At 46.4% G+C, this 23,751-nt stretch overlaps 1 protein-coding gene across 1 annotated transcript in view; it reads left to right on the top strand.

Annotated features, from left to right (window-relative positions):
- The first annotated feature begins 4,981 nt into the window (after positions 1-4,981).
- The window catches only part of CPLANE1 (ciliogenesis and planar polarity effector complex subunit 1), a 168,169-nt gene continuing 149,399 nt past the window's right edge, over positions 4,982-23,751 (top strand). The window contains exons 1-4 of the mRNA XM_067545544.1: positions 4,982-5,062; positions 6,322-6,454; positions 6,690-6,809; positions 20,983-21,215. Coding sequence (XP_067401645.1) covers positions 4,982-5,062; positions 6,322-6,454; positions 6,690-6,809; positions 20,983-21,215 — 567 coding nt within the window. The remainder of the gene's footprint in view (positions 5,063-6,321; positions 6,455-6,689; positions 6,810-20,982; positions 21,216-23,751) is intronic.

The raw sequence follows: 23,751 nt of genomic DNA, 5'->3' as shown, positions 1-23,751 counted from the left end.
ACATCGAAGAGACAATTTTAATAGGTTGGTTGTGGTGCCTATAGAATACTCTCCTTGCTGTTATACCACACTGGAACACCCCTCCCATTCCTTTGGGGACTGTATTACTCCATTCTGCAGCACCTGGGAATGGATAACCTCCAACAAGTGAGTACTGGAGATTGTCCAGATGGGTTACTCCATCCATTTCTCCACCCTTCCACCATCCAAACCCCCTTCCCTCTCCCTCCTCAGGGACCCTTCTCATGAGAACTTACTACGACAGGAGATAGACCATCTTCTCAGTGTAGGAATTATAGAGCTGGTGCCCTTACATCTAGGGGGCAGAGGCTTCTCTTCTTGTTACTTTCTAATACTGAAGGAAAAAAGGGATTGGAGACCTATACTGGACATCAGAGCGCTCAGTAAATTCGTCAAAGCTCAGAAGTTCAAGATAGTTATTATCCATAATCATTCCAGCGTTAGAAGAAAGCGATTGGTTCTCGGCCCTCGATTTCAAGATGCATATATTAACATCTCGATTATACCAAGCCACAGGTGTTACCTTAGATTCAAGCTAGGACAAGACAACTATCAATACAGAGTACTCCCCTTCAGCCTCTCATCAGCCTGCAGAGTATTCTCCAAGGTCCGCTCAGTGGTGGCAGCCCACCTATGTTCTGAAGGCATCATGATTTACCCTTGCTGGACAATTGCCTCCTCAAGATTTGATCCTTCACGGACGCCCAGCGGGTCACTCAGGTCACTTTGGACCTGTTTCAAAGTCAGGGCCTATAAGTCAATGAACAGAATCAACATGGATACCGGTACAGAGTCTGGAATTCGTAGGAGCAGACCTTGACTCTGTTCAAGTGAGAGTGCTCCTCCCACATCACTGATTTCTCAGTCTCTCCTCATTGATAAAGACAATACAGTTCAGTCCTCAAACTTCTGCCAGATGTTGCCTTCAGCTCCTGGGACACATGGCCATGGGGACATCAGTGATAGCTCATGCCAGATTACATTTGTGGTGCTTGCAAACTTGGTTCAGTTTGGTTTACAGACTGCACAGAGAAAGCATAAACAAATGATTATCGATGCCCACCAGGGTCAAACAATCCCTGGAATGGTGGAAAAATCCAGTAACAGTCTGTGCAGGAATCATGTTTGCCCAACCCTCCCCCATCATTACTTCTGACTACCAGTGCATCCTCATAGGATGGGGTGTGCATCTCAATGGCAACACGACACAGCGCAAATGCTCCTTGAGCAAGATATGCCTCCTCATCAATCTGTTCGAACTCAGAGTGGTCAGAAACGTGTGTTCTCATTTCCTACCACTGATGAAAGGCACACGCACAATGGTCATGACAGACAACATATAAACTGGCAAGGAGATGCCAGATTGCGCACACTATGCACAGAAGCAATAAAACGATGAAACTGACGTATAGCCCACAATGTATTAATATCAGGCCTACCTACTGGGAATAGACTATACAAGAGGGGACAGTTTGAGCTGAAAATTCATTTACGACCACGCGTGAGAGTTAGGCTATGTCTACACTGCAGAACGAAGTTGACTTACTTAAAATCGACTTTCACCTGCCGATTTCTAAAAGTCGCTGGAGCATGTCCACGCCACACTCCTTGCGCTGGGCTTGTGCATCCACACTCACCACGCTTGTTGACATTCAAAGCAGTGCACTATGGGTTGCTATCCCACAGTGCAACTAGCTGTGGGGGCTCTTGGGATGAGTTTCATCGTCCCATGATGCAACGCTTCTTCCTCCTCCCTTCTTGCCCCCAAACAAACAGGAAACCGGTTTTCATGCTGTTTGTTTATGCTGTGCACTCGCCATTGCTGCAGGGACATGGAGCCAGTCAACTCTCCACTGTTATTGTGAGCATCACAAATACATCATGGCTTATCCTTGAGTATTTTCAAAGGAGAACGAGAACCCGAAGCACAGGCGACAGTGATGTCACCGAGGCTGCCCTGCTACAAGACATCGAGCGAAACAGTTCCTGATTGCTGCAGGCCATAACGCATCATCTGCAGTCCGTGGAGCGCCGGTTCTGGTCACAGGAAACAAGCACAGACTGGTGGGACCGAATTGTTATGCAGCTGTGGGATGATGACCAGTGGCTGCAGAACTTTTGTATGCAAAAGGCCACTTTCCTTGAACTTTGCTCGGAGCTGGCCCCATCCCTGAAGAGCGTGAATATTCGCTTGAGACAAGCTCTGACGGTAGAGAAGTGAGTGGCCATCACTCCGTGGAAGCTGGCAACCCCCGATTGTTTCTGCTGGATTGGGAATCAGTTTGGAGTCGGTAAATCTGCAGTGGGAGCTGCCGTGATTCAAGTGTGCAGGGCTATCAATAGACTTCTGCTATGAAGGGTAGTGACTTTGGGAAATGTGCAGGACATAGTGGACGGGTTTGCCACAATGAGGTTCCCAAACTGCGGGGGTCCATTGATGGCACGCACATCCCTATCTTAGCGCCTGCCCACCTAGCAACAGAGTACATAAACCGCAAGGGGTACTTTTCCATGGTGCTGCAGGTCCTTGTTGATCATAGGGGTCATTTTACTGACATTTATATGGTCTGGGAAGGTACATGATGTGTGCATATTTAGGAACTTGGGGCTGTTCTCTAGCATGCAGGCAGGCACTTTCTTCCCAGACCAAAAAATCCACATTGGGGATGTGGAAATGCCTATAGTTTTATTACTTCAACTTTTGCCACGCTGTAAGTCGATGGAACTGCCGGGCCAATGTAGACGCTGGCTTTAGGAGATCAACATAAGTGATATTACGTCGACTTCCATTGCCAGTGTAGTCCGGACCTTAGATTAGATGGTACTCTACAATATTTGTCAACTATAGGGGGTCCCAACAAAAGACCTTTTCGCCATCTACCGGAACAGGACATGCCTGCAATACTGCTCTAGAGCTGGAATTGGCTGTCATTGCACGGGGGATGCTCTGTTCCTCCTGTGAGACGAAGGCCTACTATACACCTTTCCCCCATTCCCTCAGTTGTTAGAAGTCCTGTTAAAGATAAAAGGGAAAGATTGCCCCTACATGATTGCCCCTACATGGCCAAGATAGACATGGTAGCCTTACATGTTGCAGCTGGCACTTTGCCCACCGTTGACTTTCCCAACCACTCCAGGCCTTCTGTCGCAGAACGAGAGATGTACCCTCCATCCCAGTCTGTGGGTCCTACATCTTAAAGTCTGGTTCCAGCATATAGAAATGTCCTGCTCTGATGAAGTACAGGAGGTTTTCCTGCACAGCAGGAAGGGAAGTATTTGTCATACCTACCTGCAGAAATGGAAGAGTTTCCAGGTGTGGTCCCACCAAGAGTGTCACCCCAGGTGCAACTAGTTTGCCTACAGTCCTGGATTACATGTTAGCTCTGAAGAAATTGGGACTTTCTGTGAGCCCACTGAAAGTCCACCTGGTAGCAATCTCAGCCTTGCACCAACTGGTAAAAGGATATTCTATCTTCTCCCACCTAACCTCAAAGAGATTTCTCAAAAGCATAGTGAACGTCTTGCCACAGTCCAGACCCCCTCACCCCCCATCTCTCAATGGGACTTTAATCTGGTCTAAAAGGGCTTATTAGATCATTATTTGAGCCCATGGCTCAACTTACCTGTCCATGAAGACGGTATTTCTCATTGCCATTGCATCAGCGAGAAGAATAAGGGAAATAGCAGTCCTGATGATGCATGCCCCTTCACAATCTTCTTCCCTGATAAGGACATGCTTAGACCACATCCGAAGTTTGCTCATAAGGTGACTTCTGCATTCCACATGAATTATCTTATTCATCTTCCAGCCTTCTATCCCAGGCCTCATTTTGATAATAAGGAAGCCATCCTCCATACACCCGATGTTAAGAGAGCTGTGGCCTTCTATTTGGATAAGATGAAGACATTCAGAAAATCCTCTAGACTTTTCCTGTCTATTGCCAATAGATCAAAGGGAACAGCAGTTTCATCCCAAAGGCTGTCCTAATGGGTTTTGGATGCATTAAACTCTGTTACCAATTGCAAGGTTGGTCGCCTCATCAGTCGCCTTTTCTAGAGGTATCCCGGTATCAGAAATCTGTAGAGCAACTACCTGGGCATCTGTACATACTTTCGCAGAACATTATGCCATTCTGGGCAATTTTGGATGCCATATTTGATGTTGCAGTACTATCATCTATAGCACAATTGACTCCAAAGTTTCATCTTCCAGTGGTGGGCACTACTCAGATGTCACCTACAGTGGAGCATCTATATAAACACTACTCAAAGAAGAAGTTACTCCCATTGTGCAATAATGATGGTTCTTCGAGATGTGTCCCTCTATGGACGCTCCATGATCCAGCCACCTCCCCTCTACTTTGGAGCTCAGCTCGTTGGCTCTGCAGTAGAGAAGGAACTGAGGAGGAAACGCCCGCATGTACTGCTAGCCTCATGGCTGGTGGAGAGCAGCGCATGCATGGGACTGCTACTGAAAATCTCCAATCAGCAGCGCAAGGGTGCAGACACACCTACAGTGGAGCACCCATAGAGGTACACATCTCGAACCATCATTACTGCACAAGGTGAGTAACTTCTTCATGGTGCTTGGTATTTAAACCTAGGGTTAGAACAGCCAAGGTTTAGCTAAGCATATTTAGGATTATATGCATTCAGTCAGCCAAAAACCTTGTCACTTGTAAATACTATAAAATGGGCCCAAAAGATAAATATATTTCACAAATGCAAATAGTCCACAAGTCATTTATTTTGAGAATAAAAACACTTGTGAATTACATGTGTTTATGTAGTACGTAAAAACTAAAAATTGTTCTAAATTTGTATCTTCAAAAAACTAAAATGAAAATCAACACCCTTTTTTCAATCTTTTACAGGTATGTTGGCAGACCACCCTCCCATCTTCTTTTTTTTTTTTTTTTTTTTCTTCAGACTGTTATGATTATCTGGACTGCTAATAAGAATGGAGATTAAGTTAGATGTTTTAGTTTCTATATGTATCAAACAGAGGAAGCCTTGGCCTCGAATCTCCTGGCTGGGACAGGTGAGTCTGCAGATTTTTATTTAAATCTAACTGTATATTAAAAATAGTTTTGATTATGTGGTAGTTATTTAACAACTCAGTTTAGTTTAGAAATGCCTATACTGGTTATTAATTTAGGAAGTGCCTAGACAAATCATTGGATTTATTGCTGCCATTTTGACTCATTGCAAAGGTTCAAAATTGCTCACATATGTGTTGGAAAACCTTTTAATTGCTGTGTGCTTCATAATAGTTAATATTATTTTTAATTATAATAACTCCTATTAGCATTATTTGGTTATATGTACTGAAAAATATACTATCAGTTTGAGATTTTATTTGTCCAATCATAACAGAACTCAACTATTCTGATCAGTATCTGAAGTTCTTGTAATAATGAGCTATAGGAGATATCAAGGGTCTGGAGCCAGGAGTGGAAGTTGCTTATTTTACTTTAAAGATTTCTTTAGCTATACATTCATAAGAGTATACACATGCACAGATATGACAAAGTATACTTAACCTGACGGACACTATTGCCTTTTGGCCAGCCAGCACCTGTACAACAAATACACAGTTTATTAGTAGTTTTGATGGGCACAAGTTTGCTCTATCATTTTCTTTTAAAACAACTTACAAAATTATATATAAAACTAAGTTAAAGCAATATCAACATTTCATGGTTAAGTACTTAGTAGCCAGCAAACTAGCCTTAGATATCCTCTTTTGCATATATACATTACAATAGAGTCTTTACACATATGTTCAACTGTAATCTAACATAATATAATTTCTCTCTCTTTTATTATATCATTTGAGAAATAGTATGTAATTGTTTAGAGCCTGATTCACCTTCCATTGAGATATATGGCAAAACTCCCATTGAAATCAGAGACATAGGGTCATTTTTTTAGGGCTTAACCCTGCATCTTCTAGGCAAGTAGCCTTGTTGAGGCAAGTGGAAGTATTTGCTTGAATGAGCATTGTGAGATCAGGCTAATAATTAAAAATGATGGGTCAGATTCAATCCTGACATAAGTGAGTATTGAATTTGGTCTCGTATTGTAATGGATATGTGTAAAAAGGCAGAGTTAAGGTTTCATTTTCATCATTGCGTGATTTTTTGAATGCGTAACTGAATATTATTTTAGTATTTTGCATTTAATTGATGAAAAGTTCTGTTTTTTTCCTGCTGGTCTAACTCAGTTACTGTGTCTATATCTGCATCAATTTTCAGGCAAAAATAAAAAATAGGTATCATTCCTTTTTTCTTTTAACAGGAAAAAGAAGCTATTTTTCTTATAGATGACAAATGTATAAGTGAAATTAATCTGGTATCAGGAAAGACGAAGAAAATTCCTCGACTCCAGTCGTTGTTGAAAAATGTTGTCGTTTTAGCAACATCAAGAAATGGTTAAGTATTTTCTTAAGTTCTGATTAAACTTTTTGTTTTCCTTTAAAATTGTAACAATTTAGAAAAAAGTATAGTTCTGTAAAAGACCCTGATACTGTAGCTGTCACCACACCAGTATGGGGATCTGTCAGTTCAGAGACACTTGTAGGGTTGGGGACAAAATGGGAGAAGGTATTTTTAAAATACTTCATAGTAAAAAAAAATAAATTAAAAAGTCTTTCTCCTATAAAACAGGAGCTTGGCTGGCAGGAATACTTACAACAGGGGAACTGTTTCTTTGGAATAAAGACCTGGACCATCTGAAAATTGTACCAGCAATTAAAGAATCTAGTGAGTTGGTGACAGCAGCACAAGGTAGCACTCTCCAATTTGTCTCTTTTATTAAAATTAAAAATAGAAAACATGTTGACAAGAAAGATCTTCTTTTGATAATTACATTTTATTTAATAAGTAAAGTCTAACTTTTATTTGGCAGAAGAAAGAGTTGTAAATTTATTTTGTATATGCTAAGCTAACCCTTAGCAAACCCTTAACTTTTTTATTAACAGAAATGTTAATTACATTTTGCATTCCCAAAATCTTAAGATTCTCTCTTAAACAGAAAAAATGTGTGTGTTTTCTGATGGTTGAGTGGTGAGCATGAGGGTAAGATAAACATGCATATAGATCCCATTTGAAGTGCCCATTTGAAGAATAGTGGGTAAAATCAGAGGCAACCATAGGGGTAATGATAAAGGTCAAGGTCAAGTAGTAGGGGAGACATCTGTGTCCCATTGAGCACCAGTTGATCTCCCACCCTGTGAAATGCCGATTCTGAGTCTCCCTCATTCAGCCCTCCTCATGGATGGCCATGAGGAAGGTGTTCTCCTTCCCAGCAGTAGTGCTGTGCCAATGTACCTAGGGATCTGCCAGCACAGTACCTCTTTTGTTGACAACAGGATCTTTGACAGATGGCATAACTGAGTTCAGGGATGGAGCTGCTATCTCTGTTTCTCTGCCTGCTTCAGGAGCAGCTTTCTGGCTGTCCCTGCCTCCTCACAACAGGGATCATACAGAATAAGAGAGTTGCTGCTGAAGTTGGCTTGGCTATACAGATAGCTGTGTCCCTGAGCCAACAATTCTCTGTCAAAATGAAACATCATCTCCAAAGAGAAATGTAGATTTTAAAAGTAATGCTCTCCACCTCTCTCTAGCAACTGCTCCCCCTTTCTCTGCTAGTTCTCTCCTTTAAAGGCAAAAGAGAGAAAGATGAATATTCTCTTTTCAATTAAAGTTAAAGATTTTTTGCTGCCATTGGGGTTTATTCCCCATATAACTAAAGAATAAAGTTCTACTTCGAGTGATTGCTCATATCCATTCCAATATAGGTGAGTGCACACCACCATGCACTGGTTCCCGGAACTTTTTTCCCCTTAGCAGACCCCGCAGGGTCGGCCTAGGCGTCCCCTGGAGTACCGCGCTCATGCTGCGGTATATGAGGCGCTGCCGACCCTGTGGGCCCTCAGTTCCTTCTTTCCGCCCATGACGATTACTGGAACATCTCTTGCCTCTTGTGCACAGCAAGTAGCAATCCCCTTATTGACTGTGTTGATTGTTGTAAGTAGTTAAATAGTTAGTGTTTACTGTAGTTAAAAAGTTAGTTAGCATTAGATAAGAAGCCCTTAGGGGCTTAGGACTGGGCCATGCCGGTTTCAAGTCCTGCGCCGCTTGTGGCAAGCCCTTCCCTGTAAGCGACCCTCATGACCGCTTTCTCAGATGTTTGGGAGAACAGCACAGGAAGGACAAATGCAGGATTTGCAAAGCCTTCAAACCGAGGACCCAGAAAGAGCGGGACACTCGCCTGAAGGCCATTCTGAAGGAGTTGGCGCTCCGCCCAGACTCTGAACTGGCGCATTCCCCCATGGCACCGAGCATCTCCTTGGTGCGGAGCGCTCCACCTGCACCAGAGTCGACCCACCACCACCAGTTGCTGGTACCTAAGAAGAAGCGCCAGGGTACTGAGCACTAGGACTTTCCCGCACTGCCTGCGTGGCCGGGGCCGAGTTGGGAGATGCACCAGCCACAGCCCGTTGTGTCCACTCCGTCACCTGCATCTCCACGTGGGGAGCCTCCCCCGACTCCTGGGGCTGAGGGAGCGCCCCTGCAGGGACCATTGATGGCGGAGGCATTTCTAATGGCCATGCCTACACCTCCGTCCCCCCCTCAGCTGAGGGTGCAGGGACCGGTGTCCCAAGATAAACCTGTGCTTGGGTGCCTCAGGTGGGTGGTCGAGACTGCAGTCGGTGACCAAGTCTCCCCCCAGACGGTCGGAGAGGGTAGAGCATGCCGGCTCCCCTCGCAGCTCCGACTATGAGTTGTCGAGCTCCTTCTCACCATGGCACCAAGGAAGGTCCACGGCACTGGAGGCTTCGCACTTGAGGCAACGCCGTTCCAGATCTGCGTTGCGCGATGTGCGCAGCTCCCACACCCCAGCACCGAGTCCTTCGCCTCCACTGCGCCGGTTCTGATCCTCAGAACGGAGTCTGGTGCGGATCCCAGTGCCAAAGGACGATGGCGCAGAGTGCTGCGCCTCGTTGCCACTTGTGCTCCTTGGAGTCGGGCTTGGCATTGAGGAGGCATGGACGGCACCGCTCCCGGTCCCCGAATGGGAAGCGACGCCGGAAGTCCTCGTCCTCCAACTCGTTGAGTCGCACGCCTACCCATCGGCACCGTTCGCGACAGCACTGGCGCTCTTCCAGTTCGTCGTCGTCGTCGCGGAGCACATCACCGCCGAAGACGAGCAGGAGCCGCAGGCACCGCCGGCACAGCTCTAGTGGCTCGGGGTCCCGCAAGGGCAGGTCCCACTCAGAGGCGCAGCAGCCGGCACTGTTACCGGCACCGGGGTGGTGGATGCGGCCAACCAGCGAGATAAGCAAGGTGGCCAGGGCACCACGCCTAAAACAAAGATTAAAAAAAAAAAACTCGATCTCCTTGGCCGCAAGGTATACTCCACCGGGGCCCTACAGTTACGTATCGCGAACCACCAAGCGCTCCTGGGCCGCTACAATTTGAATCTCTGGAATTCAATGTGCAGGTGCACGGAGGGGTTACCCCAGGACCAGGCGGCAGACTTTGCGACAGTTCTGGAGGAGGGCGCTGTGGTGGTAGGAGTGGCTTTGCAGACTGCCAGCAATGCTGCGGACACTGCCAACAGAACCATGGGCTCTGCAATTGCCATGCAGCGGGGTTTGTGGCTGCAGTCCATCCAGGACCTGCCCTTCGATGGGGCAGGCCTCTTCTCCGATAAAACGGATGACAAGCTGCACGCCCTGAGAGATTCTAGGGCCACACTCTGGTCATTGGGCCTGTACACCCCCCAGGCCTCGAGGCACCAATCTCGGCCGTGGCCCCAGCACCAGGCCCAACCGCCCCCTAGGCTGCCACCCAGGTCCTCTCAGCCCAGTAGGGGCCGCGATAGAAATAGGGGCTTTGGGCGCTGCGACCACTCGAGGTCATCCGCGGCTTCCCAGCAGGGACCCTGTAAAGGGCCCAACACCAAACGTCAATTTTGATGGTACGCCCGAGGGTGGCACCAATACCCTTCTCATGGATCCATTACTTCCGTTTGCGGAAAGGCTCAGGCCCTACTACACCGAGTGGCAGAGTATTACATTGGACCGCAGGGTCCTCAGCGTAGTTCTCAGGGGATATTCCCTTCTGTTTACGGCCTTCCCCCCGGACTCCCCTCCCCCCCCGTCGCTCTTCAGGGACCCCTCTCACAAGCAACTCCTTTTGCAGGAGGTGAATTCCCTCCTCTTCCTCAGGGCTGTGGAAGCAGTTCCTCCACGGGAAATAGGGAGGGGTGTTCCTCAGATTTCTAAGGGGAAGGATGGTGCAGGTCCTCACGGGCAACACAGCGGCCATGTTCTATATGAACAGGCAGGAGGTAGCGTGCTCCTCGGCCCTTTGCCAGGAGGCCATTCAGCTTTGGGACTTTGTGGTGAGGCATGAGTTCCATATATCTGCCTTTCACCTCCCTGGGGTCAGGAACGACGAGGCGGAGCGCTTCAGCAGGTCATTTCTACCTCGACACAACTGGTCGCTACACCCGGAGGTGATAACTTTTATCTTCCGCAAGTGGGGTGTTCCCCAACTGGACCTGTTCGCATCGTCCTGGAACAGGAAGTGCCCGAGGTTCTGCTCGCTCTGGGGTCGCGAGCCGGGCTCCATCTCCAACGTGTTCCTCATAGACTGAACGGGGACCCTCATGTATGCTTTTCCCCCCATTCCACTACTGCCCAAAGTCCTCTTGAAGATCAAGAGGGATAAAGCAGATGTGATACTGATCGTCCCAGGGTGGCCGAGACAGCACTGGTTCAGCATGTTGCTGGACCTATCCATCACCCCACCAGTGCGGTCCCAAGGTGTTACGACCTGCTTTCCCAGGACCCAGGTCGCCTGCTACACCTGGACTTGGACTCCCTTCACTTGACTGCATGGAGACTCTGTGGCTGACGGAGGGAGAGAGAGCCTGCTTGGCGCAGGTCCAACAGATTCTGCTGGGCAGCAGAAAACCTTCCACTCAGATTGTGTACCGGGCCAAGTGGAAGCGGTTTACCTGTTGTGCGGAGTCCCGGGGCATTCCACCGAGCTGCTCGCCTATACAGGTGATCCTGGAGTATCTGCTTCATCTCAAGCTCCTGCCGGCCATCTTGGCCTTCCACCAACTGATGGAAGGGAGGTCATTATTTTCCCACCCAATGTCAGATAGGTTCCTCAAAGGGGTGTAGAGGCTGTACCTTCAGGTCCGTGACCCGGTGCCTCCATGGGATTTGAACCTAGTCCTCACCAGACTAACGGGACCCCCATTCGAGCCCATGGCTACATGCCCGCTGCTCGTCCTCTCTTGGAAGGTAGCCTTCTTGGTGGCCATTACATCGGCTAGGAGGGTCTCTGAGATAAGAGTTTTAACCTCGGAGCCCCCTACACTGTCTTTCATAAAGACAAGGTGTGGCTGAGACCCCACCTGGCCTTCCTGCATAAGGTGGTGTCCCAGTTCCATTATAACCAGGATATCTTCCTCCCCATGTTCTTTCCAAAACCGCACGGGTCGGAGGAGGAGTGGAGATGGCACTCGCTGGACGTGAGACGAGCCTTTGCCTACTACGTAGAGCAGACACGGCCATTCAGGAAGTCGACACAGCTGTTCGTGGCGGTGGCGGACCAGATGAAGGGATCACCTGTCTCCACCCAGCGCATCTCCACCTGGATCACCGCCTGCATCAGGTGCTGCTACGAGCAGGCGAAGGTGCCATTTCCAGGAGCTGTTTCAGTGCACTCAGCCAGAGCCCAGGCCTCGTTAGCGGCCTTCCTGGAACGGGTGCCCCTGCAGGACATCTGCAAAGCAGCTGTCTGGTCGTCGGTTCACACCTTTACGTCCCATTACGCCATCGTGCAGCAGGCGAGAGAGGACGCGGGATTTGGCAGAGCCATGCTGATGAGAGAAGCTCACTGATGACTCCTACCCACCTCCAAGGTATGGCTATTTAATCACCTATATGGGAATGGATATGAGCAATCACTCGAAATAGAAAACAGGGTTACTTTCCAGTAACTGTTGTTCTTCGAGATGTGTTGCTCATATCCATTCCACACCCTCCCTCCGTCCCCGCTGTCGGAGTTGGCAGAAAGAAGGGACTGAGAGCCCACAGGGCTGGCAGCGCCTCATATACCGCGGCATGAGCACGGCACTCCAGGGGCGCCTAGGCCAACCCTACGGGGTCTGCTAATTGGAAAAAAGTTCCGGGAACCAGTGCACGGTGGCGTGCACTCACCTATATTGGAATGGATATGAGCAACACATCTCGAAGAACAACAGTTACTGGTAAGTAACCCTGTTTTATTGTTTAGTTTGATTTTGGTAGCACCTAAAATGTGATAAGAGCTTTCCAAATAACAAGGAAACCATCATTCAGGCAACATGTTTGAGCAGATAATTGACAATGTACATTGTTAGTTGTTCGCTGTTTTTTAAAAAGTTGAACACATTAAATTCGCTATTCTCTACCATCTGTACACAATGCGACCTCATCCTCCATCATCCCAATTCCTTGCCCCAATTCTAGTTTATTTACATCTCTCTCCCAGCATTCAAGCCTGTCCTTCCTGTGGCTGATGGCCGGCTTCCCTCAGTGGGTCTCGCACCTTCCTGCTTGTAGTGGGCCAGGAAGTTGCCCGTCACCCCGTCTTCCCAAAGGAGGGGGTTGGGACCCAGGCCCACCCGCTCCTCCGGGTCCCAGCCCAGGGGCCCTATGAGAAGCAGCTATGTGCTGCTGGTACTGCTTTCCAGACGGCACACTCTTCCCCTGGGCTAATTTTCCCCCTCCTTCAGTCCTTCTGGCTTCTTGAGCCGGTACCTTCCTCCTCACTGCTCCACCACAGCGCTCTGCTCTCCAGTCTGTTCCTCTGCACAGCTCCATACTCCTATCACCACAGCTCCGTACTCCTATCACTACAGCTCAGCGCAGCACTCCTACTTCCTCCAGTTCGTGCCCTGTGTGTTTGGGGGCGGAGCCCTTTTATGGAGCACCTGGCTGATCCTTAATCAGCCTCAGCTGCTCCTAATTGCCCCCAGTGGCTCTGAGTTAGTCAGCAGGGAACAAAGCCCGGAGCATATCTCCCATCCAGCACTCTTCTACTGCCTTCTGCCTTCACCATAGCACATTCCATATAAAAGAGAGATTCATTCATGAGATAAGTGAAATAGATAATTAGAGGACTTACTCAGCTAGAGAAATAAACAAAAAAGATTCCCATTCAGTTACTTCACATGAAGGCAGACAGCTAAATATTGAAAATTTTTATAAGTGCTTGTGTACAAATTCAAGAAGTTTAAATACAAAGATGGGTGAACTTGAACGCCTGGTATTAAATGAGGATATTGATACAATAGGCATCACAGAAACTTGGTGGAAAGATAATCAATAAGACATCGTAATACCAAGATACAAAATATATAGGAATGACAGAGTAGGTCACACTGTCTGAGGTGTGACACTATATGGGAAAGAAAACAGAGAGTCAAATATAGTAAAAACCTTAAATGACTCAAACCGTATCAAAATCTTTCTTTATAGAAATTCTATGCTTGAATAATAAGAGTATAGCAATAGGAACATACTACCAACTACTTATCAGGATGGTGATTGTTTCTGTGAAATGCTCAGAGAGATTAGAGGCTACAAAAACAGAAAACCCAGTAATAATGGGGGATTTCAGCTATCCCATATTGACTGGTAATATGTCACCTCAGGATGGGATGCAGAAATAAAATTTCTAGATATCATAATGACTGCTTCTTGGAGCAGCTTGTCCTGGAACCACAGGGGAAAATAAGTTCTTGATTTAGTTCTAAGAAGTGCACAGGATCTGATCCAAGAGGTGAAAATAGTTGAACCACTTGGTAATAGCGACCATAACATAATTAAATGTAACATCCTTGGCGGGAGGGGAAATGCCAAAGAAGCCTACCACAAAAATGGGGAAGCTAGTTAAAGGGAAATTAAAAAGAATAGTCACAAGAGTGAAATGCACGCAAGCTTCATGGAAACTTTTTAAAATCACCGTAATAGAGGCTCAAACTGAATGTATATCCCTTTTAAAAAAAATAAAAATAAATAAAAGCCACCATGACTGAACAACAGAGTAAAAGAGGCGGTTAGAGGCACAAAGACATCCTTTAAAAATTGGAAGTCAGATCCTACTAAGGAAAATAGAAAGCAGCATAAATGCTGGCAGATCAAGTGTAAAAGTATAATTAGGCGAATCAAAAGAGAAATTGAAGCGGAATTAGCAAATGACAAACAAACTAACAGCAAAAGTTGTTTTCAGTACATCAGAAGCAGGCAAACTGCTAAACAATCAGTCGGGCCACTGGGCAATCGAGGTGCGAAAGGAGCACTGAAGGAAGACAAGGCTATTGCAGAGAAGCAAAATAAATTCTTTGTTTCGGTCTTCATTGCAGATGATATGAGAGAGGTTCCCACACCAGAACCATTTTTTTTAGGTGACAAGTCTGAGGAACTGTCTCAGATTGAGGTGTCAATAGAGGAGGTTTTGGAAGAAATAGCTAAATTAAACAGTGATAAGTCACCAGGACCAGATGCTGTTTACCCAAGAGTTCTGAAGGAACTCAAATATGAAATTGCCAGACTACTAACTGTGGTATATAACCAATTGCTTAAATCAACCTCTGTACCAGATGACTGGTGAATAACTAATGTAACTCCGATTTTTTAAAAAGGCTCGAGGAAATCTTGGTAATTACAGGCCAGTAATCCTAACTTCAGTACCAGGCAAATTCTTTGAAACTATAGTGAAGAACAGAATTATCAGAGGCATAGATTAACATTGTTCGTTAGGGAAGAGTCAGTGTTGCTTTAAAAATCATGCCTCATCAATCTATTAGAATTCTTTGAGGGGGTCAACAAACGTGGACAAGGGTGATCCAGTGGATATAGTGTACTCAGACTTTCAGAAAGCCTTCGATAGGGTTCCTCACCAAAGGCTCTTAAGCAAAGTAAGGAGTCATAAAATTAGAGGGAAGGTTTTCTCATGGATCAGTAACTGGCTAAAAGACAGGAAACAAAGTCAGTTTTCACAGTGGAGAGAGGTAAATAGTGGTGTCACCCAAGGATCTGTTTCAGATCAGTGCTGTTCAACATATTCATTAACAGTCTGGAAAAAAGATAAACGGTAACATGGCAAAGCAGATGATATGAAATTACTCTAGATAATTAAGTTCAAAGCTGCCTGCAAAGAGTTACAAAGGGATCTCATTATAATGGATGATTGGACAGCAATGTGGCAGATGAAATTCAGTGTTGGTAAATGCAAGGGATGCATATTGGAAAACACAATACTGTACTAGGTGGCCATTTGTCTGACCCAGTATGACCATTATTATGTTCTTATGGCATGGAGGTTAATGCAGACATGGTCATGGGGAAGCTGATAAATGGGACATCAAGTCTGCCATCAGTGGGAGGGACCTACATTTCTGAAGAAGGAAATTTAGAGTCTTTAGAACAGTGACAAGAAGGTTGACTTTGTTGTGGAGAAAAGGGAGTCAGAGGAGGGTTTCACATGGTCACTTGAGGCAAAGTAGACAATCCTGAAAACAGTGTGTTCTTTTTTGAGTGCTTGTTCGTGTCCATTCCCAATTAGGTATGCGTGTGCCACATGTACCAGTGCTGGAATTTTTTCCCCTAGTGGTACCCGTAGTGCCAGCTCTAGCGCTGCCTGCAGTGATGCATGTATGCACCCATATATAGAGCGCCACTGGCCCCCTTTCCTCTGTTCCTTCTTACCGCTTGTGATGGCTCTGGAATGTTCCCTTGCTGCTGTAAGTTCCTTCAAACCTAGTGGCTTTTTCTTATTATTAGTATGTTTATAGTTAGTACCTACTTAGCTTTGTTGTAAGAGTTGGTTATAGAAATAGTTGATAGTTTAGTAAGTGACCCAGAGACGGGGCATGCCTTGGTCTCCAATTTTAAACCCTACGTTTCTTGCAAGAAACCTATGCCATTGAATGACCCGCACCAGAGCTGGTTGAAGTGCTTAGGAGACGCTCATGTGTGGGAGAAGTGTAAGATCTGCAGGAGTTTCTAATCCAGGGCTAAAAAGGACATTAGACTTAGATCCCTCCTCATTGAATTGACTCTCAGACCTGAGACTCAACAGTTGGACTCAGGACTGAGCAAATCGGCTTAGACGCGCAGCACTCCCCAAACACCACTGTCCTCCCGGCACCAATCAACATCTCTGGAGCCGAAGAAGAAACTAAAGAAAACTGAAAGGGGGCGCTCACTGGCACTGAAGGCAGATAGGAGGGGTGCAGGTTGAAGCGAGACCCGCATTGGGCTGCTCATCCCCGCAGGCCTTGAGGGGGGTGATACCAGTTCGGGTTTCAAGCCCGGTCCCAGGCCCACTGCCAACTCTGGATACAGCAAAGCTCTTGGCACCTGATGGTGCCCACTACGCGTGATGTTTTCCAGGCAATGAAGGACCTTCTGATGAACTCCGTGCCACTAACGCCCAAGGAAGAGAGGCCTCTGTACCGGGAACCGGCAGCCACACCCTCAGCAAGCTCTTTGATGCACCTGCAGTGATCCTCGTCACCAAGATGCTATTCTCCATTGCGCGAACGGTCCCCAGACGTGTGGCACCAGTCCCTGGAGAAGCACCGTGAGAGGTCAGGATCCCTCCTTCAAACTCAGCACTGATCCCCAGAGCCTCGGCACCGATCCTCAGACTCCTGTCACTGATCTCCAGGAGCCCGGGCCCACTCACCAAATCCTTATAGGAAGCCAAAAGACAAAAACAGATAGCAGGGCACCCAGGCTCCTGGCACCACTCCCCAGGACCGAATCAATGGCGCACACAGCATGACACAGAGAGGCAAGCGGCATTGGCACCCTCATGATCGCCTAGCGGCTTCTCAGACTCAGAGGGAGCCAAGGTGACCTTACCAAGAGGACAGTCCTCAAACCCGGTGGCTGGTTTCCCCATGTTGCCACCAATGGGGGCATGCCTTCAAGGTCAGTGGCTGGGACTGTGGAACAACTGGAATCTCGGAGGGTTCCCCCAAACCACAGCCTCACAAGCACACTCATTCGCGGGAGTCTCATGCCGCGGTCTTCTGTGGTCTTCAGCACTAGAGGGAACTACTGCAGCCAGGGAGGAGGACCTCGTTCCCTCACTTGCCAGCCTCCTTTTTCCTCACCTGATGAAGTGGTGGTGGGACCCTCCATGGTCCCTCTAGACGACTTCTGAGCCCCCAGGACTTGCTCAAGTGCATGGGAGCGAACCTAACCCTCAAGGTGGAAGAGTTGAAGGAACCTCTTGATGAGCTATTTGGCATCTTGGCAATACTCCTTCCAGGGTGGCTCTCCCAGTGCATGAAGGAATAGTGAAACTGGCAAAGTCATTGTGGTAGATCCCAGCATCCCTACCCTCCACATCCAAGTGGCCTGAAAATAAATATGTGCCTGATAAGGGATTTGAATATTTGTACACTCATCCGACCCTGGGATCGTTGGTAGCAGTGGCTGCCAATGAAAGGGTGAGGCAGGGCCAGATGGATTCTATCCCAAACTAAAGGAGGCCAAAAAGCTTGATCTGTTTGCATGCAAAGTTTATTCAACAGCAAGCCTACAACTACGCATATCCAACCAGCAAGCACGGTTGGGAAGATAAAGACTGCCAGATTTTGAAATGTTGAGTAAATTCTCTGAATCCCTGCTGCAAACCTCCAGGCAAGAGTTCGAGTCCATCCTGGAGGAAGGGAGAATGGTCGCTAGAGTCTCCCTTCAAGCAGCCTCAGATCCAGCCGATTCCACAGCCAGGACTATGGCATCAGTGGTTTCAATGAGAAGGGCATCTTGGCTTCAGTTGTCTGGTCTTTCAGTTGAGGTCCAGCAGTACATACAGGATCTCCCCTTTGATGGCACAGCCAAGGCCATTCGTCAGCTACTGCCCCCCCAATCGGGCTCAAACTGCCACCACCAAGGAGGCAAACAGAACCTTTGAAGGTGTGCCCGAGGACGACCTACCAGCCCCTACCTGGGATCTAGACTCCATACTATTTTTATCCCATCTAACCCCTGTCCTCCGGGCCTGGACTACCATAACAGAGCGCTAGTTCTTGAATGCAGTAGTCACCAGCTACATCCTCCAGTTTACCTCACTCCTATCTCCACCCTCCCTCCCCATTCCTTTTCAGGGACCCCACTCATGAGCAACCTCTCACCCAGGAAGTGCAGGCCTTCTTGCAAGTGGGCACAGTGGAAGAGATTCCTCAAGAACTGAGTGGGAGAGACTTCAATTGCTGCTACTTCCTGATTCCAAAGTCAAAAGGAGGTTTGAGGACCTATTCTGGACCTGCGAGACCTCAATAGGTATCTTAAGAAGTTGACGTTTTGTATGGTCTCTAGTCCCCATCGTCTCTTCTCTAGATCCAGGCGATTGGTATGCCGCTCTCAACCTAAAAGACGCCTATTTCCATATCTCCATTTTCCTAGGTCACAGAAGGTTTCTGTGATTCATGGTGGGTGTGCAGCACTAACAGTTCATGGTGATCCCCTTTGGCCTCTCAACCACGCCATGCATATTTACCAAGGGCATGACAGTGGTAGCAGCCCATCTCAGGTGATGGGGCATACAGGTCTTCCCTTGCCTTGATGATTGGCTCATCAGGGGCCAATCAAGAATGCAAGTCCAGGCATCATCGAGGTGGTCAGGACTGCTTGTCGAGTGGTGGGCCTATTAATAAACAAGCAAAAGTCAACACTTGTTCCAGTCTAGAAGATAAAATTTATCGGAACAGTCCTAGACTCTCATGAGCCAGAGCGCTTTTTAACAGAAAAGCCAGGTTCAAGGCTATATCGGAACTGATAACTTGGATAGCAGCCTATCCTCTCACGATAGTGAGGGTATGCCTCAGCCTACTAGGTCTGTATTTACGTAGTTCAATGTGCCAAACTCCAAATGTGGCTGGCAACTGTGTACTCCCCATCCAGGCACCACCGAGATGTGATCCTCACGGTCCCTACTGCAGTGTTCTCGCCCGAAATCACCCATCTAATCATGGACTATCTGCACCACCTAAAACAAGGAGGCTTGGCCTTCTCATCAGTCAAGGTGTACCTTGACTTTCGGCTTTTCATCCCCCTGTGCAAGGTAAAACGGTCGTCTTGCATGACATATCGGCTAGATTGCTCAGAAGCCTAGGAAAACTTTCCACCAGTTTCCCAATGGGATCTGAACCTTGTTCTCTCCAAACTCACTGGGCCACCCTTTGAGCCCTTGGCTTCCTGTTCCCTGATGCACCTGTCCTGGAAGGTCGCATTCCTGGTGGCAATCGTGTCAGCAAGATCTGTCTTGGAGATTAAAGCCTTGACCTTTCATCCCCCTTATATGATATTCTATAAGCACAAGGTCTAGTTGCGACTGCACCCAGCTTTCCTATCAAAAGTGGTTTCCACCTTCTATGTCAACCAGGATATTTTCCTTGGTTGCTTAGTCTCTGGTTTTTAAAGCCTTCTTTCCTAGGTCAGCCCTACCCCCTGATTAATCACACAGGAGGAGGGTGATCACACGGCTAATGGAGGCTGATCAGAGGTGATCCAGTGAACAAAGGAACAAAGGTCCCCAGACACACAATCTCAATTGACCCTGTAACTTTAATAACCTGAAAGAGAAAGAAAGAGACACAAATGGCCAAAAACCAAACAGCCAAACAAACTCATTAACCCCAAGATTAGTAGTTGCACCTTGTTTATTCAGCAGTGGGATCTCCCTCGCCAACTCCCCTGTTTCTAATTCCCTGGACCAGTGGATCTCAACCTTTCCAGATTACTGTATCCCTTTCAGGAGTCTGACTTGTCTTGCACACCCCAAATTTCATCTCACTTAAAAACTATTTGCTTACCAAATCACACACAAATATACAGATATGACACAGCACACTTACTGAAAAATAGTTTACTTTCTCATTTTTACCATATAATTATTATAAAATAAATCAATTGGAATATAAATATTGTACTTACTTTTCAGTGTATCATATATAGAGAAATATAAATAAGTCATTGTCCGTATGAAATTTTAGTTTGTACTGATTTCGCTAGTGCTTTTTATGTAGGTTGTTGTAAAATTAGACAGATATCTAGATGAGTTGAGGTACCTCTTTGAAGACCTCTGCATAGCCCTAGAAGTATGTGTACCCCTGGTTGCGAACCACTGCCCTTGACCATCATTCCTTTTCTGGTCCTCCAAATACAGCAGGTCAGCTAGCTGCACCTTTGTTCGCTCCTCATTGTTGAACTGCTTTGCACTGCGTATCTCAACACACTGACATTTTTTTAAAGCTGTTCATAACTCATTTCCCTCCTGTGGTTTGAAAGACTGATACCTTCTAAAGCTGTATGCTGGAGTTGGGGTTCACCTCTGCTATGTTTTTATGCATATAGATACTTTTTTAAAATGTTTTCTCTTTTTACCTTAAGAGTAAATGTGCTTACTTAGGAAGAGTTCTGTAGTAACTTGTAACTGTTGGCAATATATTGTTCATAGCCCTTGGAGAGAGAGCAAAGCACAGGTGCTGGTCTTTCGGCAGATTGGTTTGCTGGGGATATTGCAGTGTAAGGCAAGGAGTTGTGCAACCTTAAAACCCCTTGGTCAGGAGGGAGTGGGACAAGGATCCCTATCCAAAGACAGGTGATGGCAGGAGATGTGAGACTTTATTTGGAACTCCTAGAATGGACCACAGTGAAAGAGAAGACACATACAGTTACCCTGACACATTTGACAACACTGCTTGCTGTTCATATGTCTTCCTTGTATGAAACTCATTAAATATCCTTTAAAATATTTTTTTAAAAACTGGTTTGACATCAGTTAGTACTCTTAGAAATTTTTTTTAGTAAAATCTCTTCACACAAATCCTGTGGACACTGAAAAGCAGTCTTCTGACACATTATTTTTCCAGAATGCTCCATGCGCTTGTACCTGTATGTCTCAGGAGATGGGAATAAGGTGCTCCTCACTACTTCTACTGCGTGTATCTTTCTGTGGGAGAGCACAGAATGCAAAAATATATCCTCTTCTAAAAATCCTTCACTGGCTGGGCGTTGGTCACAAATTGTGCCTGAAGAATCAGTTATATTGCCTTCCTCTGAAGATAAAGAAACTGGAATGAATGCTGATTTCAACAAAAATGAGGTAAAAAAAGTACAAAATAGCTCTGCATGCAGTGTATTTTTTGTAAATGTAAAAACAATTAGAATACTTATGATACATATTAGGAAAGTTACTATTTAAAATTATTTCATGCTTCACAAAGCAAACTGAGTTAAATACTTAGCAAATGTGACAACAATTTTGAACTGAACAAGAGCTGTTCACAGTCACGAACTTTAGAATCCACTTTACTTAGAGGATTTTGTAGTGGACCCTGAGATTCTCTTTTGATCTTTCAAAAAAGTGCTGGGGGATATTTTAATTCTTGAGTGATGATCCCTATAAGTAAGGAGACGATTTAGTCATGGAAGTCATGAATTCCGTGACTTTACCTTACCTCCGGGACTTCTTTAGCTTCAGCTGTCAGCAGGTGCGGCCAGGGCTGGAGCCAGGTGCTTCTCCTCCCTCCCCTCCAGCGTTGTGGCTGGAGCTGTGTGCCCTGGGGCTAGGGCCAGAGTTGTGCCCTCCCTCCTGCCCCATGGAGATGGGGTTCCAGCTGTCATTTCTCTCCCTTTCACCCCTTTCCCCCCACCGCCCAGTTACTTTTAGTAAAAGTCACAGACAGGTCACGGCTCCTATGAATTTTTGTGTATTGCCTGTGACCTGTCTGTGACTTTTACTAAATATAACCATGAAAAAATCTTAACCTTACCTGTGAGTATTCCACTGTGGGTGCACATGCTCTACATGCTACTGAGACTGGAAGATTTTTCACTAGCAGTGTTCATTGGTCCATTCCTGTGCCTCCTTGTGATGCTGAATCAAGAGCATAAGGGGAGGCACAGACTGACTGCCTCTTCAGTTCCTTTCTACTGGCCATGGCCTGAGATAGAACCTTGCAGTGTTCGCAGCTTCACTAACATTACTGCATCAAATCAGGCTTTTCTTTAAATAGTTTTACCTTCTAGATGGATAGTTTTAGTATATAGTTAGTTCAGCGTTTTGGGATCCTGGAGTTTCCCCCTCCATTTTCACCCCTTAGTATGCCTAAGATCCCCAGCTTCAAGTCCTGTATGGCCTGCCCCCCATCTTCCTGATGAGTGATCCCCCACTCGTGCATATGCTGGTTTGGAGAATCTTACATTCCCTCCATGTGCAATATTTGTCATTTTTTTCCATCCTGTACTTAACAATCCTTCAAATTCGAGCTTCAAAGATACACAATGAGCAGTCAATGAGGACCCAGTCCAACTCTGGGTCATCTGATCTCCTTATACACAAACCAGATGTACAAAGTAGCACTGGCTGAACACTCCATAGTTCTAAACCATCAGAAACCATGCCTAAAGGATTCTAACATGCAATGGGAGGAGGGTAAGGACAAATACCCTCATAAGAAGTGGGAGAAATCCCCTCCGAAGGCATCTATGAAAAGGACTGCCATCCCAGTTCTCTCCAAATCTAATAAGACTCTGTGTCCCATTACTTGTGTTTCAGGAGTGCCTGGGGTATATGGATCTGAACTGCCAGTACTGAGGTCCAAGAGTGCCCCAAAACCACTAGCCAGAGAAAGGGTGGGACTAACCTAGGCACCAGCAAGAGAGAGAAGATAACAATTACTAGCTGCACCAATGGTACCGCACCGCAGTAGGAGGAAGGAAGATTTGGTGGTACCAACATTCACCACCCAAACTAAATTTATACTGTCTGCTTCATCAAGAAGTAGAAGTCTTTTGTGCCCCCCACTGTTAGACCCTGGTATACTATCTTTGATCTGGCTCTGTACTCTGACCCTGAATTGACGATACTCTTGGAACTGGTAGTTTCTAGGGAGATACCCATACCACCAGTGCACCATATGCCAGTCCTGTATACCAACAGAAGGATTATAAGGCGTACTGTGCCAATGGCTCAGCCGGCAGAATTGAATATTTTTATTTATCTGGTGAACTAAAAGTTAAGATAGTGGCTCCTGTGCCTGCTCCAAAACGCTAGATTAGTTGCCAAGACTCCTGGGCATGTTTGCACACCAGCAGGGGACACTACTGGGCCTTACAATCCCACAAGTTGGCCCTTGGTTCTTGGAATCCTTACTTCAGACCTACTGATTCACAGGATCTGAGCGTGAGGTCAGTTAGAGCATATATAATAAAGATGATCCTCAGCCCCTTTGGGAGCATTATGAGGAGGAAGATCAACCAGGACTCCACTCAAAAGTTGTTGGACATCCTTCAGATTTCAGGCTCTATCAAGATGGCACATCTGATCAAGAAAGCTACGCTGGAGCCAGCCAGGATGGTCTGGCATACCTTACCTACCAGTGCTCCCACCCATAAAAGGGCAGAAAAATAAGGGGGCAGAATATTTGTTTTCATCCCTCCCCAGACTCCCCAGTGGTTCAGCCCATCACTGAATGTAACAGACTGCACCAGCCTAGGTCTGTTCCCTCCGACAAGGACACCCAAAAGAGTATACCTCTTTGGAATAAGGAATTCTTCCTGTGTCAGCCTTCAGTTTTGCATTGCGAATTATAATGCATTGATTTCTAAGTATGACTTTATTAACTACAACAAATTAT

Source organism: Emydura macquarii, unplaced genomic scaffold, assembly GCF_026122565.2.
Source record: "Emydura macquarii macquarii isolate MOO-44397 ecotype Brisbane River unplaced genomic scaffold, CSIRO-AGI_Emac_v2 contig_1045, whole genome shotgun sequence".
Taxonomy (NCBI): domain Eukaryota; kingdom Metazoa; phylum Chordata; order Testudines; family Chelidae; genus Emydura; species Emydura macquarii.
The sequence above is the reverse complement of the archived record's forward strand: the minus strand, read 5'-3'. Positions and strand labels throughout refer to the sequence as shown.